Source organism: Notechis scutatus, chromosome 4, assembly GCF_049901735.1.
Source record: "Notechis scutatus isolate UNSWTSFEM ecotype Mainland chromosome 4, rNotScu1.2, whole genome shotgun sequence".
NCBI lineage: Eukaryota > Metazoa > Chordata > Lepidosauria > Squamata > Elapidae > Notechis > Notechis scutatus.
Genome location: NC_142012.1, coordinates 30771415 through 30790512, shown reverse-complemented (window position 1 = coordinate 30790512; position 19098 = coordinate 30771415). Strand labels below are relative to the sequence as shown.

Here is a 19098-nt window from a genome sequence, read left to right as displayed (position 1 = left end):
TACATGTGCAACCTAGTGACTGCTGCTTGGAGCTTGCCTTGGCAGCTTTCCATCCAAGCGACCATCCAGGACTTCAGAACTCTAGAGGCATTGGCTAGGCAGGGAGGGAGAGGAATGACAATAGACACCATGGAGGACATTTTGTCTTCCTTCCTGTACTCCTGAAGATATTCTGGCTTTCAACTGCTGCTTGTAAATGTAATCATTTGTGATTTATTTGTTGATGAGAGGGCTGACCTGGTCTGAATTACCCAGACCTAGGTGGGGCCTTTTGAAGGTCTCGTCATATAGATTTTAGATGTGGCATCAGTTCAGACTCTGGAGCAGGAGTGTAAGTTGCCGACTGTCATCTAGGAACCTCCTATAATCTCAGGAACGGGGCAACACAGGCTGTCATATATGAGATATGTTCATTAAGTTGGGCTCTAGAGATCAGTTGGGATTGTTGCTATTGTACTAACTTCTTTGCTGCATAGCAACTTCCCAGTCTAAGCTCACTGAATCCGTTCTGGGTTAGGAGCAGAGTTCTCTAGACCAGGGGTCCCCAAACTCCGGTCCATGGATCGGCACTGAACCACGGTATGCCAGAAACTGCGCCACACAAACAAGCAAAGCCCCATCTGTGGGATGCAGACAACACGCGAAACAATGTCCTCCCCAGTCTGTGAACAACCTCTCTCCACGGAACCGGTCCCTGGTGCCCAAAAGGTTGGGGTCTCTGTTCTAGACTTATAATTTTAGGGGAATTCAATCTACCTCCTTTGGGAGTATGGTCACCATGGTAACATAGTCCTATCCCAAGTCATCCAGAGTCTGACATGGGACAGTGGTTACACACCATCTGCCACATCTGTGTCTTTTCCTTGGGTTAACAGTAATTACACAATCCCCAAAAATAAACACTTGAGTTAAGAAGATTCATAGACCTGCTCTTTGTACATAATGTCTGAATAATCATTCTATCATTTAACTTGAGTTAAGAAAATGCCAACAGTGCGCCCACTGGTGCTACAAAGAATTTTGTCATGTCCTGTTAACACACCTTAACTCTCACATGTTTTTCAATGGGATTGTTGAGCCACTATGGAAGTTATATAACTTGATAATTGTGTGATTAATATTTTATTGTCTTTGTTATATTTTGCTGGTAAAAATCTAAACAAATAGGAAATAGGAAATTATTCACAATTAAAACCTATGAAGATATTATTTCACTAGTATTCCACGTAAGCCTTCAGTCAGTTCCACCAATACTGATGGGAAATTCTATTTCAAGTGAAAAAGATTTGGAAGATAAAAAGGGCAGTGTTTGCAATAAAATAATAAAGAAACTCAAGTTTATAAAAAATGACTCTGTAGGAACGATATTACCTTGTTGATATATGTGACAAATGTAACAAATTCAACATAATGAAGTTCTATTAAAATGCTTACAATCGGGAGGTATTTTTTCCATTAATAACTTATAATATTCTTTTAGCAATTCCAAATTTTCCTGGTTAAGGCTTTCTTGCAAGGAGGTATCTCCAAACCTAAAGAATCACAAAACATATATTGAAAAAATAAGAACAAAAATAGCATAAATGCAGTAATGAACATGTAAACATGATTCATTCAGAGAAACTGAACAATCTCAGCTTTATGTTTACTAATATGGGTTAATTATTTATAGCATTCTAAAGAAATGGTCTGTAGTATGTGTGTAGATCATATCTTAACTTAATAACCAATCATGACATAAAATTGCGCTCACAATTTAAAGATCTTAACAAAATAAAAAGGCTCTATAACATGGGTTATGTCTGTGGAAATACTAATGGAAATAAAGCTCCAATTTGCAGTACTTCTGCCAGTTTTATTCAAATCCAGACTCCAAATTCCAGACTCTAGCCATTACAAATATTAGCTATACTATTTTATAGAGTGTTTTTGGTCAATGATCTATCAAATGAAGCGACATTGAAAAAGCCCTTCACCTACTCTTGATTGCTGTTGACTTGAAGTACATGTAATGTCAGATTGTCTTTCTCAAACCAAGGGAGAATTGGCCTGACTGTATCATTATTTTTCCTACCCAATAGCAGAAACAAATATTCTATTAGGTGACTAAACAAGAAAATAAACCAGACAGTTATAGTTGTTAAGCACATTAACAACCTTACTATGTTTAATTTAAAAAAATCTCAATACTGTGAAATGAGGACACATTCTTATGTATGTATTACAGAGACTTTATATAGAAATATATTCTCTTGAAATATTGGGAATTTTTTAGTCAATAAGGCTCTAATTGAAAATGAAGTTTTCCCTGATATTATTTATTTATTGCAAATTCTGTCTATTCCTAAGCCATCTTCTTCCTAATTAAGGTTGGAAGTGAGGGGGGTCAGCATGCAGTTCTAGGTGCTATTCAAAGTAATTGTCTATGGAAGCCTCAAATCATAGAAAAATCATTCAATTTGTAGCAGCTAAATCCCAATGCTGACTCGGCTGAGGAACACTTTGGCTTTAAATCCTTTGGAACAGCACAGAGTAGAAAGTTAGATGATATGACCACATCCTATAAAAGCCATTTGTTGGATGTTATACCAATCATACACAAAGTCATACACAAACTATGCTTTGTTTTGTTTTGTTTTACCCTGATTTAATTGCTTGCCTCAAAAGTGCATTCTAACCCTAACTTTATTCAGCTTTATTCTGCATTGAAAATCTTTATTTAGCTATTACTATATAAGATTGGCAATTTTGACATTTATTTTTACATAGGATAGATTTTTTTTTCTTAGCACATTGCAACAATATCCTAGGTTATTCTATTATCTTCTATTATGCACCTTGATTCGTTAAAAGCATTTAAAATACTGAATTAAGCTGAAGATGAACAAATATTATTTCAGAAGTATTAATTTTTTTCATAATACATGCACTTAGTAAATATCTAAGTAGCTAAAAATCATTCTAATTGGATCAACCTTTCCATCACAGGTCTATTAAATAGACATTGTTAATGGTTATTTCTTCAAATGTTCACTATTTTCGATACAATAATATGTACAATTTTTATTTGTTCACTCAATCAAGAGCTTAGAATCATGCTTTTTTGTCTGTCCTTCTTTGGAATAGCTTCTCATCAAATCACTGTGCATCTTTAGAAAATTGCTAAGCCTTGGCTATGTTACCAAGTTTTGGGGGAAGGGCTATTACAACTCTCCCTCTCCATGAATAACTTGATTTTTAAAAATTGTTTGATTTTTGGTGTAATTACCTGTATCTTAGGAGTTTATAGTATTTTGGGTTAAATTTTTGATGATGAAATATTTGTTTCAACCCTAATCATGGAGTGGTAAGTTGTACCTATATAGAAGAAGTTAATTGGATTGGCCTACAAGCTCTCTATATTTAGCTGAAGATGTCAACATTTATTTGGACCTAAAAATGGAAAAATCTGTTCAGATACACTGTAACTGACTAACCAGTTGGTGAGACACAAAGAGGGACTATTAGGCCCAGAGGCGCTGTTCAGATAGAATATTAAGGAGATGGCCCTTTTCTCTCTCTCAAATGACACTGACTACTCCAGTCATAAACATGCACCAAAGTTCCTGACAACAAGCATATATCTTTCATGGGATGGGTTGTTCTGAAAAATGAAATAGTGCCTGCCCAACTATCTAGCCAGTGGCTTCTTGGTAGACATGGTTAAATACTTAGTTTGCTTTATTATAGTTATATATTTCCAATTGTGTATTTGTGTCGCTATTTTAATGTCAGTTTATGAATAGAAAAACCCCAATCTGCACATTTCGTAGCTATTTTCCAATCTTTATTTCCTAATATATAAAATGTTATGTATTTTTAATGTGCATATTTCGGTATATATACAGTATACTCAAAATACACATATATTTCTGTGCATTTTTTGAGCTTCAAACTGTATAGTTCCTGTAAAAACCAGCATGTTCCATATCTATATAAACTGTACCTGATTAGTAGGAGAATCTATGCCCATAGATTTTCCTACTAATCAGGTACAGTTTATATAGATATGAACAGAATGAACTTATCATTTCTCCTTACTTTACTGTATCTTCTCTAGGTAAGTTATCATAACCAATTATTTAATTATCTCATGGGATGTTAAACACTATAGGTATTTTTTCTATCCATATATAAAACAACACATAACCCTGATGATTTACCTTTCTGCAAGTGTTTGTTGTTCATTGATTCCAACATTAAAGAGGACTGGATAGACATAGAGCAATTTTCCATCTTTAATCTCTTGAGGAAGCAACTCAAACATCTTTTCTGGAAGCTTTATTTCTATTATATAATGTTCCCTATGAAAACAAAAAGACAAAACTAAATTTGAGTTGTTTCACTTTTTAAAAAAATAACTCTATTTTCAGTCTGTTTTACTCCTAGGCTGGTACACAAGGATATCTATATCTAAAAAGCAGAATGCTTTCATAAATGAAGAACAATATTTTCTAATTAAAAAAAACCATATTTGTAAAACCCAACAGGACTCTCAACATCTCTCAGGAAGAAATCCAGAAGAATTGGAAGTTGCAATGTTGATGCTGTTCCATGGGCCTGGTATTAAGATATAAAAGGCCTGCTGAACGATACTGCTTGAGCAGGGGTGTCAAACTCAAGTGCTTCGATCTGACCCATGGGGCCGGTCTGGAAACAGCAAATGACTGGCCCGCGGTGCAAGAGACCATCATGGCTGAAAACAGGGCATGAGTGCCCCCCCCCCAAGCTCCTTTCGCTGGCCGAGGGCTATCAAAACAAACTAAAAACAAAAGAAGAAATGTTTCTTCTTTTGCATTTGAGCATGCAAGGGACAGAAAAGGAGAAATTGAAAGAGGAAAGACAAAGAAAAAGAAGGAAAGATGGGAAGAGAGCAAGGAAGGAAAAATAAGAAAAGAGGGGAAAGAAGAAAACTGGCGAATGAAGATGGAAGGAAAAAGAAGAAAAGGAAGGAAGGAAGGAGATTATAAGAGTGAGGGAGGGTCTCAGGGAAGTCCTGGCTTAGCACTTGGCAACCACAGGTGCCCTCAACACAAATGATATCAAGCTGAACACACCGATCATGGTCACCCCCACCCCCAACCGTGCCCCCCCGGCTCTCCAAGGTCAAACACAACCCTGATGCAGCCCTCAATGAAATCCAGTTTGACACCCGTGTTTGAGTGATGGAGACCATGCCCATCCCTTTCAAATTTCATGGAATAAGAAAAAAAATTGGAGACAGGCAGTCCTGTAAATATTTGCAAAAATGTTTATATCTAATGAAATGTTGACTATTACAGATAATACAGATAATCAGAGTTGGAAGGGACCTTGTAGGTCATCTAGTCCAACCCCCCCGCCCAAGCGGGAGACCCTACGCCATTTCTGACAAATGGCAGTCCAATCTCTTCTTGAAAGTCTCAACTGATGGCGCTCCCACAACTTCCGAGGGCAAGCTGTTCCATTGGTTGATTGTTCTCACTGTCAGAAGGTTTCTCCTTGTTTCCAGGTTAAATCTCTCCTTGTTCAGTTTCCATCCATTATTCCTTGTCTGGCCTATAGGAGCTTTAGAAAATAGCTTGACTCCTTCCTCCCTGTGGCAGCCCCTCAAATATTGGAAGACCGCTATCATGTCTCCCCTGGTTCTTCTCTTTGCTAGACTAGCCAAGCCCAGTTCCTGCAACCGTTCATTGTATGTTTTAGCCTCCAGTCCCCTAATCATCCTGGTTGCTCTTCTCTGTACTTTTTCTAGAGTCTCAACATCTTTTTTATAATGTGGTGACCAAAACTGGATGCAGTACTCTAGGTGTGGTCTTACTGAGGCTTTATAGAGTGGTATTAGTACTTCCCTTGATCTTGACTGTATCCCTCTGTTAATACAACTTAGGATTGCATTAGCTTTTTTGGCGGCTGCTGCACACTGCTAGCTCATATTTAGCTGGTTGTCCACTAAGACTCCAAGATCCCTCTCACAGTTAGTGCTGAGCCTGGTTTCACCCAGTCTATATGTGTACTTTTAGTTTTTCTTGCCTGAGTGTAGGACTTTACTTTTCTCTATATTGAATTTCATTTTATTAGATATGGCCCAGTGTTCTAGTCTGTCAAGATCCCTCTGGATCTTGACCCTATCTTCTTGGGTGTTAGCTATTCCTGCCAGCTTAGTATCATCTGCAAATTTGGTAAGTTCCCCTTCTATTCCCTCATCTAAGTCGTTAATGAAGATATTGAAGAGTACTGGGCCTAAGACAGAACCTTGTGGCACCCCACTGCTTACTTCCCTCCATGTAGACTTAGACCCATTAAGGACTACTTGTTGAGTACGGTTTGCCAGACAGTTGCGAATCCATCTAGTGGTGGTGCTATCTATTCCACTTTTTTCTAGCTTACTAAGAAGTAGGTTGTGGTCTACTTTATCGAATGCCTTGCTGAAATCTAAATATATTATGTCCACAGTATTTTGCTGGTCTACTAATTTAGTCACTGTGTTGAAGAATAAAATAAGATTGGTTTGGCATGATCTGTTTTTAACAAACCCGTGATGACTGCTAGCTATTACTTTACTTGTTTCTAGATGTTGGCAGATCTGTTTTTTTATTATCTTTTCCAGTATCTTCCCGGGTATTGATGTTAGGCTGATTAAATTTTAAATTTTGTTTTACTTTATTCTTTGCTTTAGTGTCCGAAAAGATGACCAACCTTTGACTTATAAGATCAAGCTATCAGACGTACAGTATATATGACTCTGCTGTATTTAGAGAAACCTGAGACATTAATTGGTATTCTGATTCTAGAACTGAGTCTCTCTCCAAATGGGAAAAAGCTAATTATTTAAAAACACAAACTCTAACAGTTGCCTTTCTCTAAAATATTATATATATATATATATAAAAAATATATATATATATATATATATATATATACACACACACACACACACACACACACACACACAAAATAATAAATAATATAATATATATTATAATCAATTCACATGTTAAAAATTGTGGATTTAAATTAAACAAAACAATCCAATTACTGTTTTTTAAAACCTGATCTTAAAACTAATTAATTTAGCAATTAATTATCCTCAATTAATTTCCAGAGTCCTAAACCCTAAAATGTCTAGGTATCATATTTTCTCAAAATGTTCAAACCTACAAAGATACTATGTTCAGTATTTTAATTATAGATTCTTCACTGAAGAAGAGCCTCCAAGTTGCAGTCAGAACCTCAGAAGGAGCATGCAGCAGTGTCCCCCAGCTACTTTGGAACCCAAGCAGGTCAGTCACCAAAGGTGGATCATGTGAATAAACCTGGCCTCCCCATGAAGGGTGGCAGTGGAAGAAAATCTCCAGGCCAGCAGGGAGTGGTCTCACCGTGACAGAGGGATATGGAAGATCCACCAGCACTACTCCAACAGGAAGATCATATCTGGAGTGTGACTACTATCTTGAGTTGGGCCTGGGATACCTTGGGATATGCCCATGGCTGTCATGATGGCCATGAACTCCTGAGCCACTTCCAAGGCCAAATCCAGAGATGGCAAATTGAAGTCTCCCAGGACCATAAGCCTGGTGAACTCTACTCTCAGTCCTGAGATGGCCCCTAGCTAGAAAAGCAGCAACACTCCCAACTGATCCTACAAACTCAATCTCAGAAACAGTTTGGGGAGCATAACTCCTGAAGGCCAATAGATTCCTGAATGACAACTGCCATTCCGACTCTCCTGCTCTGTATCCTTGGTTGGTACCAGAACCCAAACCCAGCTGGGCACATTTCTGGTTATGTCCTATGTAATTGTATTGCTCATTTTACAAGCCTTTTTAAATGCTAACTATTTCACATATACTTTATTAAACTCAGTCAGAATTAATCACAATCATATAATTCTATATATTTGATGTTATAGTTCCTTCTAAAAACAATAGTAAACATTTTGATATTTGGAGCATAATTTCCTAAAACATCAATGATCCTTCTGAAATTGACCATCTACAATCATTTTTTTTTCTTTAGAACATCAGGGTTGAGAATGAGGTATCAGAAGCAGATGCACATTTGAAAGAGAATAGATAAAAGAAAATAGTGGGGGAAAAAGCAAACTTGGCAACTTATCAATTGTTCAAAAACATTTGACCATTTTTTTACTGCTTTGTTGAATATGAATCTTTCCAAAGCTGGATAACTTTCTTGGCAACCCCTCATGAATCAAGATCCATAACACTTTATATTCTATATGTAGTTATTGGTTAGATTTAACAATTAACAAATATAGAAAATTCTTACTTGTTAGATTCTAAAGATAGACTCCAAAATAAAATGTACCACTGTATTTGTAGCAATGGTTGTACAAGTATACCAACTTTTTAATAGATTTCTTATCGAAATGTAATTTTAGGGAAAATCCAAACTGTAAACATTTGTGTTTTAGCAAATGCCACATCGAGGAAACAACAATAAAGCTATTAGAACTTTAGTGAAGTGTCTAGAATAATTATTTCCAGACTGCTAATAGTTCCATATTGCAAAGAAAGTTTCCTGTAATATTGAAGACAGCTTGGTTTCTCTAATGAACGAGGAAAGAGAAATGGGTAGTGCAATCTCATTGGCACTTCTGAATCTCTTGGTAGATTTGATACCATTTGACATGATAACTTTCAGGAGCACTTAAGGGAGCTATAGTAGAGTCACTGTTTTACAGCCTACTTCTTAATATGCTGTGGGAAAGTTATATTGCTTCACTCACTTTGCCATTAATAACCTTATGTTACTTAGCCATATTTCCCCTTTCTGGTGAGTTTGGACAATTCTAGAGCCTCCAAATTATAAAGGGTGGATATGGAGGAATAAGCTAACTATCAGTGGCAACAAAATAGAATTGTTTCAGTCCAAGAAATGGACTTCAGGATTTGGAAGATCTGCAGCCTGCTTTAACAGACAGATTTGCAGTCTATATTAATTTTTAGATTCAACATTGTACAGTGTAGTGTTTAGCCCCAAAATATCTGGAGCAAAATTGGGTGATTTTGGTAATGAATCATGGACATCCCTACTTAGAGACAAAATACTTGGCTTGATGACTTTATAATTTCATTATTATAATATGCTGTGTGGATCAGCTCTTGAAGATAGTCCAAACATTGTTCAGAAAGAGGCAACATTTGTAACTGATAATGCTTTTAGAGATTGAAACAATAATGAAACAGTTTCACTAATTGATAGCTGCTGGACTTAATTTAAGAAATGTATATATAAAACCTTTCCTTGCTTAGCTCCAAGCTATTTACAGGATCACCTACTCCTGCATATTTATCTTGTACTCTCAGATTGCGAATGAGGTGCCTGCTGGATATTTGATATTACCAATTAACTTTGCTTTTCCCATGATACATACCATGTTGTTGAACTCAGTATGGATTAAGGCTTGTTACATTGTAAAAGGGACTAAAAGTATATTTATTAACCCAGATGTTTTAACAATTTACTTTTTGAATATTAAACATTGGCTGATTTATTTTTCAGTATTTAAGATTTCTTGTTTTTAATTATTATTGGCTTATTACGTTTTTGTAAGCTACTTATTGTGGATCCATGAAAGGAGTGGGCAGCATATAAGTGTTTTAAATAAAAAGGATCAAAGGTCACAAATGATTTTGAAAAGGGATAGCTGAGGGCTCATACCATACCATATAACAAAATATTTTCTACCTATTTTGAGATAAAGCCATTGCTTCAATTAATAGTCTAGTATTATTAATTCCCCGATGGTTCCATAAATTCAGCCTGAAGGCTTCAAGCCAACAGAGCAATTAATGTTTTAGTATCCACATTTATAAAACAAATTGGTCTGTAATTCAGAACCCTTATCCATCTTAGAAAAAATTATTAGATAAGCTTAGTAAATAAATAAGATAGATCATTTTAAGTTAAAAAGACTTCTAATAAAAATTAAAAATTTATATAGTGCTTCTACTAATAATTGGAGCCACCACTACACTGTTTACAGTACTGGTAGCCCTCGATTTACAACCACAATTGAGCCCAACATTTTGGTTGCTAAGCAAGATGAAATTAAGTGAATTTTGCCCCATTTTACGACCTTTGTTGCCAGTAGTTAAATGAATAAGTTCAGTTATTAAGTTAGTAACATGGCTGTTAAATGAATCTGGCATTGACTTTGCTTGTCAGAAAGTTACAAAAGCTGATCACATGACCCTGGGACACTACAACCATCATAAATGCATGCCAGTTGCCAAGCAGTCAAATTTTGATCATGTGATTATGGGGTGGGTGCAATGGTTGTAAGTGTGAAAAATGGTGATAAGTCATTTTTTCCAGTGCCATTGTAACTTTGAATGGTCATTAACTGAGTAACTACATGTCATGTTCTGTATGTAGAATCAAATATAGTGAGATGGAAAACTAAACCCAGTAAAAATTGAGAGAAAAAAGCTTGCTCCTTCCTACAAATTTAGAAAAGGTAAAAAGTAGGTGCCAAGAGAATAATTATTGCTAAAATCCTTGTTTCTAAACATAAAAAACCCACAAATTCTCTGGTGTACATCTGCAAAATACTATGATAAACAATTAGAAAGGTACCCAGCACTATAGAAAACACAAGGTTGCAATGTGTCTACACTCCATAAATAATTTAGAAAATCATTTTAGGGATGTATTAGCATATGTATGAGCTAGTGTCCATTTATAGAACACAGGAAAGAAATTATAGGCAAAGTATAAACAAACATGTTTACTTCCTTGAAGGCACCTAGAGCCCAGTGCAGTAATAAATTTTATGTAACTTCAGAAACTGAAACAAGTTCTAATTATTTGGAATACAGACAAGGAAGATAATAGAAAAATGAAGTCAGTATTTCAGATTTTTCTTTATTTGCCAAGAAACCAGACGTTGAAAACAGCCATTGATTACTGATTTTAAAGTTCCACTTTCTCACGTGGAACTTTTGATTATTTTCAATTGAAAATCTAAGAAATGTCATCAGGTGATCTGTAAACTATAGGTGCAGAACTGGAAAATGATAATGGGATTCCTCAATACTGTTTCCTATTAATATTGATCAGATCATCTGGTAATATCTAGTATCAGATTTTTTCATGACTGAGATTAATTTTTGTTTTTTGCAGAAATTCCACCACTCAGAATTTCCTCATTTGAATTATAAATACAATCGCAATACTTATTGTAGCCAGTAGAGGTTTTATAGTATTAACTAATAATCTGTTTATTATCCACAGTGTGTTTATGGATAACAACAAAGAAACTTTAATTATAAAAAACGTTCCTCATTATTAAAGACTATTATTTTCATCATTATTATATTCAACCTCACCAAACATGTTTTCCAAGTGTAATAAGAAACAGAAATTGAAGGCAAGGACAAAAAGAAACATAAAATTAAAACAAAACAAAAAAAGCCAAAACTATTGCTATTTTGTCTCTCCCTTCCCTACATCTTTTAAGCATTAACTCGTGTTTATTTCCCTGTCCCTTTCCATACAAAGTATCTGGTAGCATCTACAGTATTATAGTTGTATTGAAACATTTAAATAATGCTAAGTTTGGATCTGATGACCAGGAAATGAGCACTGGTCCCTGGCTGATAGGCTTGAGTTGGGAAATTAAAAACAAAACAAAAATTCCCAAGAAGGCTACTACTTCCACAGTGCTGCCCAGAAAACATCATGGACATATTCATATAGACATCAAGAGCCAGACTCAACTTGAACAAACTTTCTATCCAAATCCATTCAGCTCTAACTATATAGTATACTGCTGCTCATGTTCTTGTAATTCTATTTCTTTTGTACTTCTAAATGCCCTGTACTATGTAAATGTGAAAATCCACGTGTGCTGCAAAGTTCTTTTGCATTTGGAAGTGGTGTAATGCTGAGTGAGTCTGCAAAATTGAGAGTGAAAGAAGGAAGGAGCTAGAAATGAAGGGTAATGGGAAGAATGGTAATGATGGGTGTGGAAGAAAGGGGATCTGGGAGGCAGTGAGGAAGAGTAACCTGCAGGGAATTCTTGGGAGCCTGTGCCTTTTACTTTTCCCCTGGCTTTATAGACTCCATGATCCTATGAGCAGTAAAGACAGATGTACGGAATGAATGAATGAATGAAAGAAATTATCTTGCATAAATTGCAAAATACACTGAGATCCAAAGTGGAGAGAGGGAAAGAGACAGAAGTACAGCAGGTATGGGGGAGGGAAGAGAATGGGAATTTCTTAACCTGGAGCTGTACTTCTCTTTTTCTTTCCGCTTATGCACTGGAGGAATGCTGCTTTGATCAAGAGGCATAATTTAGGTTTTATTTTATAGTTTGGTATGCCTTTTATTTCACCACAGTGTCCAGTTTTGACCAGAGCCATTTTCTCAAGATGGAATACTGCCTGGATATCTGCATTATGTTCCACGTAGATTGTAGATACTCCTCACAGCAATCTTGATTTCTAGGCTTAAGTCTTGTGCAAACAAAGCTTTAGCTCTGTGAGAACTCAGTTTAGTCTGTGTGGTCAAGCCAGTTGTGAGACTAATTTCCAGTGTTGTGAGGCATCAAGCTTCCACACGCAAAGCCAGAGTTCTGCATGGGTTGTGCATGCAAAGCTGAATTGCTGCCATAACTTGTTCCTCCTGGGATTGAGTTCTAGCAGGACTCTGACTTATGGACAGGAAATAATAAATGGGAGAGGAAACACACGTAATGCTGACACCTGCTAAACTGATAGCTGCCTCATTCACTGGAACAAAGGGAAATGGCTCATTAATTTTATTCATGGAGGGAATCACAAAAAATCATTTATCATTTTAAAAGGTTGCGGCACTGTAGAGTTTGGAAACTCTGCAATAATATTTAATTGCACTGATGAAATCTGTGCTAGATGCTCTTACAAGGGTTTGAATGGAATAGATTGCGATGCAAGACAGCTATGGCTCCCTCAGAAGTAGAACATTTTTTAAAAAATTAACTCCACTAACAGAAGGTCCCTAGGCATGATTCTTGTGGCAATCCTGTTCCCCCCACACCATGGCATATTTCATTAGCAGAAACTTTCTGCACAATGTTTTGTACCCTGAGTTGGTAATGTTGATGAGGTTATTAAACTGTCTGCTTGGCAAATGGCCTGTGCCTAAAACAATGTTTTGTATAATGTTTCTTCCTTTTCCACAGAGCCATTGAGTCTGAAAATGCAGGAAATTTATTTCTGGCATGCTGTCACATTTTAATTTAGACATTATAGCAACAATGTCTCGACTTACAATCAGTCACTAAGGAGGCTCTGTTTGTTTGTGGAAGCCCTATTTTTTAAGGAGGATCCCTATGTTTGTGGAGTTTGAATACTACTTGCTAGGAGAATAGCACAAAGTTGTCATGAGGTTAGCAGCCACTACAACAGGGGTGTCCAACCTTGGCAACTTTAAGACTTGTGGACTTCAACTCCCAGAATTCCTCAGCCAGCAAAGCTGGCTGAGGAATTCTGGGAGTTGAAGTCCACAAGTCTTAAAGTTGCCAAGGTTGGACACCCCTGCACTACAAGAAAACTAAGACAAGTCTCACTTTGCATCAACTGGACTCTGCAAAAAATGAAAAGGTAAGTTTGGTACTGCTCAGCCCTGGAGTTGGCTGAGGAGCAGATTGAGTCCTGCAAGTCCCTGGGGTGACCAGATGGGAAGTAGGCCTTGGCCTATAGGCTGTAACTGCCTACCACATGCCAGTTGCTTCTGCTGACCTGCTTTAAGCTCCCGTGTTTGGCTGAATAGCTGGCTGGGAGCAGGCCAAGGACTGGGAGACCCTGAAGGACTGGGAGAGACCACTGGGTGCCTCGGAGGATGGGAGAAGGCTTGGGAGGCCCAGGAAGGTTAGCCTGGGTCTGTGCTAAGGCTTCCAAGGGCATCCCCTCACTCTGAAGGATTCATTGCTCCACTTAATGACTTGGATGTTTAACAATTGCAGAGGGGACAGCAGAGATGTGGGATTATTATGTGAGGCATTTTCTTAACTGCCATTGCAATATGCAATTATAATGGCCAAGTACCATTACAGTCACATCTTGAGGACTACCTGTATTGTTCTAATCGTAATATTTTGTTGGGCCTATGCCAGGCTTGGTCTTAGACAGCAAAGAAACACCTATACTCAAGCATCAGAAGACATGCTGCTTAGTTTTTTTTCATATAAAAAGAAAGACACCTATTCTCCCCTCTTCATTTTTGACACTATAAAATTACACAATTAAAATCAAAGGAGTTTATTTCCTTAATGAGACCTGCAATTTCATTAAACAGAACATCATGTCACCTGTTCTGACCCAACCTGGTTCCAAGAGAGCAACACAAGACAAAGAGAGCATCCCCCACATTTTAAGGTTTAATTCACAAATTGTTTCTTCACAGATAAAAGGCTGCTTCCAACTAATTAGCTATGACAAGAAAGAGCCTTGCCAAGTTGTTTGTCAAGGCTGCCAAAAACCCACAGATAAGAAACAGTTTACAAGAGTTTTCAAATACTAACTATAATGTCCACGAGGCTGAGTTTCAGAGCATCTTTGCCTTCTGTAAAGAACGCTTCTTCAAACCTGGCTTTTATTCTCTTGAGGGAGGGGCCATTACCTTGCAGACTTACTCCCAAGTCGCCCGTGCTGTTGTAACTGGTCTCTCCTACGATAATCCTGTGCGCACGCACACTTGGCACAGGCTCCTCGGGAACATCCTCATCACTGCTGCCAACCCCCACAATCTCTGAAGGCCACTCCCTAATGGTCCTGGCCCCTCATCTGAGTCCTCGCTCTCCTCCACCATCCGCACTTGCTGCCGGCTAACCACATCACCTGCAATTTCCTTAAAAGGTGTTCATTCTGATTTCTGTCTCTTTCTTAAATATCACATAACTTCAATTTTTATTTTTGTGCTACATCAAATTAACATTTTTTTTAAAGAACAAGAGAATACATACCGTCTTCCAGTTATAACAGGCATTAGGTCATCTGATTTAGTTTCAGTTATTTTAAACATGACTTTTTGCAAGTCTGATATTCCCACAGCCATATCTTCTAGCATCCCAATTTCATCACCTATAATGAAAAAAAAAAGAAAAAGAAAAAAGAAAACAAAATATACATGACAAGCAATCTGCTTGGTTTAAAGGAAACAATGTAAATCAAATATAGATGTCAGATTTTAAGATTAAACTATATCTACTTTTACCATGTTTTTACAAAAAGTTCTTTCCCTTAATTATTTGCTTATTATGGGTTTATTTTATTTACATTATTAACCAGAGATCTCTGGATAATATAACAAATATGTTGTACAACTTTTATGTAAATTCCTACTTTCCCACATACCAGGAATATTTTGAGAAATTTATTCACAAAAACAAATGCAGACCTAGATCTAGGTTGACATACTGCAGTGCAGTATTACTGCACCAAGCCATAAATAAGGTTGTTTAATCTGGCAAGGTATGATGTGAACCCACTATGAGCACATTCTGTGAATAAATTCATCTTTTTCCTCATTATTGCATAAAAGCCACCATTCAGGTTTTTAGGATATTATTATACAACATTGTAAAATTATAGCAGTTCTTTGGCTGACATTGGCTTTCATTTGCATCAAGTTCTTTCCAACAATCTAGGAGACTGTGATACGCTGGCATAGTACATTTTCAGATCCAAAGCCTTTTGTAATTGACAGATGTAAAGTGTTTATTATGGTTGGTTGCGCAGTTAGACTGAAGCTGGTATTTTTGTCCACCTATTGCATTCTTCCCCAAGTTCAAGTTCAAACCTTTATTGTCAATGCACAACATGTGTACAATGAAATTGAATGAGCCTCTCTTGGTGCAGCCCACCCAAGAACACGGAATACATCCAGGGGTGGGATCCGACAGGGTTAACTACCAGTTTGGTGATTTATGAGGTTTGGTAATTTACAATGTGGTTCCCTGCACGCGGCCGGTGCGCGTCTGTAAATCGTCATCAGGATGCTGTGTGCAGAGAAGCAGCCTTTGAAAAAGCCCTTTTTTCCTGCTTTTTTAACTGCAGCTGTGCCTCGCACGGCAGCTGAAGTTGAAAAATCAGGAAATAAAGATCAGGTAAGAGCCCGGGTCAGCGGCTGGGCAAAAACATCAGCAGACATAGAACCGGTTCTATGTCTGCTGCTCTACAGAGGTGGACAGAACCGGTAGAAACCCACTCCTGAATACATCTCAATAAATAGAAAGAAATCTCTAACCCCAAATAAATAATAAACTAGCACACATTTCTCCATACATGCATATATTACATTGGTATATACACTGGCACTATAAGTCTATCACATTAAGCCTGATTGTGGTGTTATGTTGCATTTACTAGTCTGAATGAAACTATTTTTCATTCTATTTGTCTGGCTGGCTATCCTTCTATATCTCCTACCCGATGGTAGGAGAATAAAAAAATGCTGTCCAGGATGTGAGTTGTCCCATACGATTTTCCTCACTCTGCTAAGACAGCGGGACCTGGCAATTTTCTCCAGTGAGGCTAGGGAGCAGTCCATAATTTTTAGTGCTGTGCTCATCACCCTCTGTAGTGCCTTCCTGTCCGCGGCTATTAAGCCAGTGTACCATACCGTGACACAATATGTGAGGGCACTTTCTATCATGGACCGGTAGAAGGAAGTCATCAGCCATTGTTCCACCTGATTTTTCTGCAAGATCCTAAGGAAATGGAATCTCTGCTGGCCCTTTCTAACCACCTGGAATTTGTTATTTTTCAAGGTGAGATCTTGGCTAAGATGCACTCCCAGGAATTTGAACAAGAAGACCCTCTCCACACAGCCCCCCTTGTTGTAGAGCGGGGCAGTTTCCTTTCTGCTTCTGGAAGTCCAACACCATCTCCTTTGTCTTGCTGGTGTTTAGATGCAAGTTGTTTTCTGAGCACCATGTAGATAACTTCTGGACTTCTTCCCTGTATGCTGACTCGTCCCTCCTGTAATAAGACCCAGCACAGTGGTATCATGTGCAAACTTTATTGTCATATTAGATGGATCAGAAGATATTCAGTCATGTGTGTACAGCAAGTACAGGTAGGGACTTAGCACACAGCCTGAGGAAAGCAAGTGCTGAGCTTCAGGGAGGAGGATGTAAAGGACCCAGCCTTCACTGTTTGTGGATGGTCCATCAAAAAGTCTTTAATCCAATCACAGGTCAGGGGAGGGAAATTCAAGTCAATCAACTTTTCAATAAGAATGCCCAGCAAAATGGTGTTAAAGGCTGAGCTATAGTCTATGAAGAGAATTCTGACATAGTTCCCAGGTTTCCTAAGGATCTGGGATAGATAGATGTTGTTTGATTATATTAAACTGTCACAGAATCTAAGCTGTTCTAAGAAAAGCTGCCTTTTGCAATGGACTGATGGTGATTTTGTCAATACCCAAGTGTTCCAGATATTTCGGGATGAGATCCAAGAAGCCCATTACTATTGGTAGTATATTTGCTTTCCCTTGCCACAGCCATGCTACTTTTAATTGCAAGTCTTTATATTTTGTGATAGTCTCCAGTTGTTTCGCTTTTCTTCTGTTCTCTTCAGGTATTGCAATGTCCACTATCTAGACTTTTTGGCTTACTAATCAATAATTGTTAAATGGTGTTGTGTGGCAGGTGCTTGTCTATTTGAATTCTAAAGTCCCCAGAGCACAGCTCCTTCCTTTTCTATTACTTTGTCTATTTTGTGGCCCACTAGTCGTTTGCAAGCAAATGGTATTTCTTGCAGATATTTCAATGCACCATTGTTGCATTGTAATGCCTTTGTTTGGAATCAGCCTATGGGCTCTTCTTTCAGCAGCTAACTAGGTAGTCAACTGTTTCTTCAACTTCTTTGCTTCTGTATTCTCAATTCTGGCTTTGTATGTATTTGTTTTTAAGACTTTTATGGCTTGGTTTTGTGTAGTCAGAATTAGCATTTTTGTCTCTTTCTTCAAATTTCTTGCTCTTGGCTATTGCCAGGTATTGTTATCTGCTTTGCTAATTTTTTTGTACACTGGCTATATAATAGTTTGTCTTGCCGTGTCTCTTTTCTAGTCTTCATTTGGTTTTTCTTATAAGTCAATTTGGTCTCTTTGGTATTCAATAAATCTTCATGTGTACTAGCTTCAGTGTATCTAGATTGTTCTTTAGATATTCTTCCAGTGCTCTTTTTGCCTTCTTCAACTGTCTAGTGTACTTGCAACATTCCCTGCCCACCTATGCTCCTTGGTTAATAGAGTCTGTCAACATTGCTGTATGGATGAAGGGCATGATTCATTGTCATTATTTTTCTAGTCTTTCTATCCACGGCTTCTAGATCAGCTGGAGTCCAATCCATTATTCCAGTTGTATATCTAATGAATGGAATTGCTCACGTATTAATTGCTTTGATAGATTTCCACCACTGAGTTTGTAGTTTAAGATCTTCTTCCCTCTTTTGATGAGTTCACTACCAATTTTGTTGACTTTGGTATGCTTTATGTTGTCAGTCTAAAGCATATCCTGGTATTTAATCAGATTTGTTATTTGTCACCCTTCAGCACCCTTCTAGGTATCTCTTTCCATTTCACCTCTCTTATTTGCTCTTAGAGTAAAGTCAATAGTTATCTGAGGTGCATACTTACTATATGTACTGAGAAGTCCTTCATACTGAACAATTAGGCCCACTGTATGAAGTTGCTGGAGGAAGCCTTGATCGCATAAATTGGAGTGTAACTTGATGATGAATCCACAGATCAATCCAGCAAGCTAAGTTAATGACAATAACCACACAAACAGATATATTAATTGCTTCAGCCAAAAGTTGTAATTACCATAACTATATAAATCAAATCAGAATCACTGGATCCAATGCTCAGTATATTCTTGCCATACAAATTAGTCTTGAAAGAATATGAATAAATGGCAGGAGAGAGGGTATAAGTTCTTGGATCTTTATTAATCATAAGCTAGCATCTTCCTGATGGTATACATTCAAAATCATGTTCAGAACCTGCAAGCTAAAGTTTACCTTCCACCATAGTTCACTGCGTAACTTTGAGTGAATAATTTCC

General features: G+C 37.4%; 1 protein-coding gene across 15 annotated transcripts in view; it reads right to left on the bottom strand.

Moving 5' to 3' along the window:
* INPP4B (inositol polyphosphate-4-phosphatase type II B) overlaps positions 1-19098 on the bottom strand; it is a 197363-nt gene that overhangs the window by 55950 nt on the left and 122315 nt on the right. For all 15 annotated transcript variants that reach the window (XR_015749219.1, XM_087963099.1, XM_087963094.1 and 12 more), the window contains 4 exons: positions 18670-18793; positions 14993-15110; positions 4203-4343; positions 1435-1532 (listed from right to left, as the gene is read on the bottom strand). Coding sequence is in view for 14 of the 15 variants with exons in the window: in XM_087963099.1 (XP_087819225.1) it covers positions 1435-1532; positions 4203-4343; positions 14993-15110; positions 18670-18793 (481 nt within the window). In the remaining variant the exon portion in view is untranslated. The remainder of the gene's footprint in view (positions 1-1434; positions 1533-4202; positions 4344-14992; positions 15111-18669; positions 18794-19098) is intronic.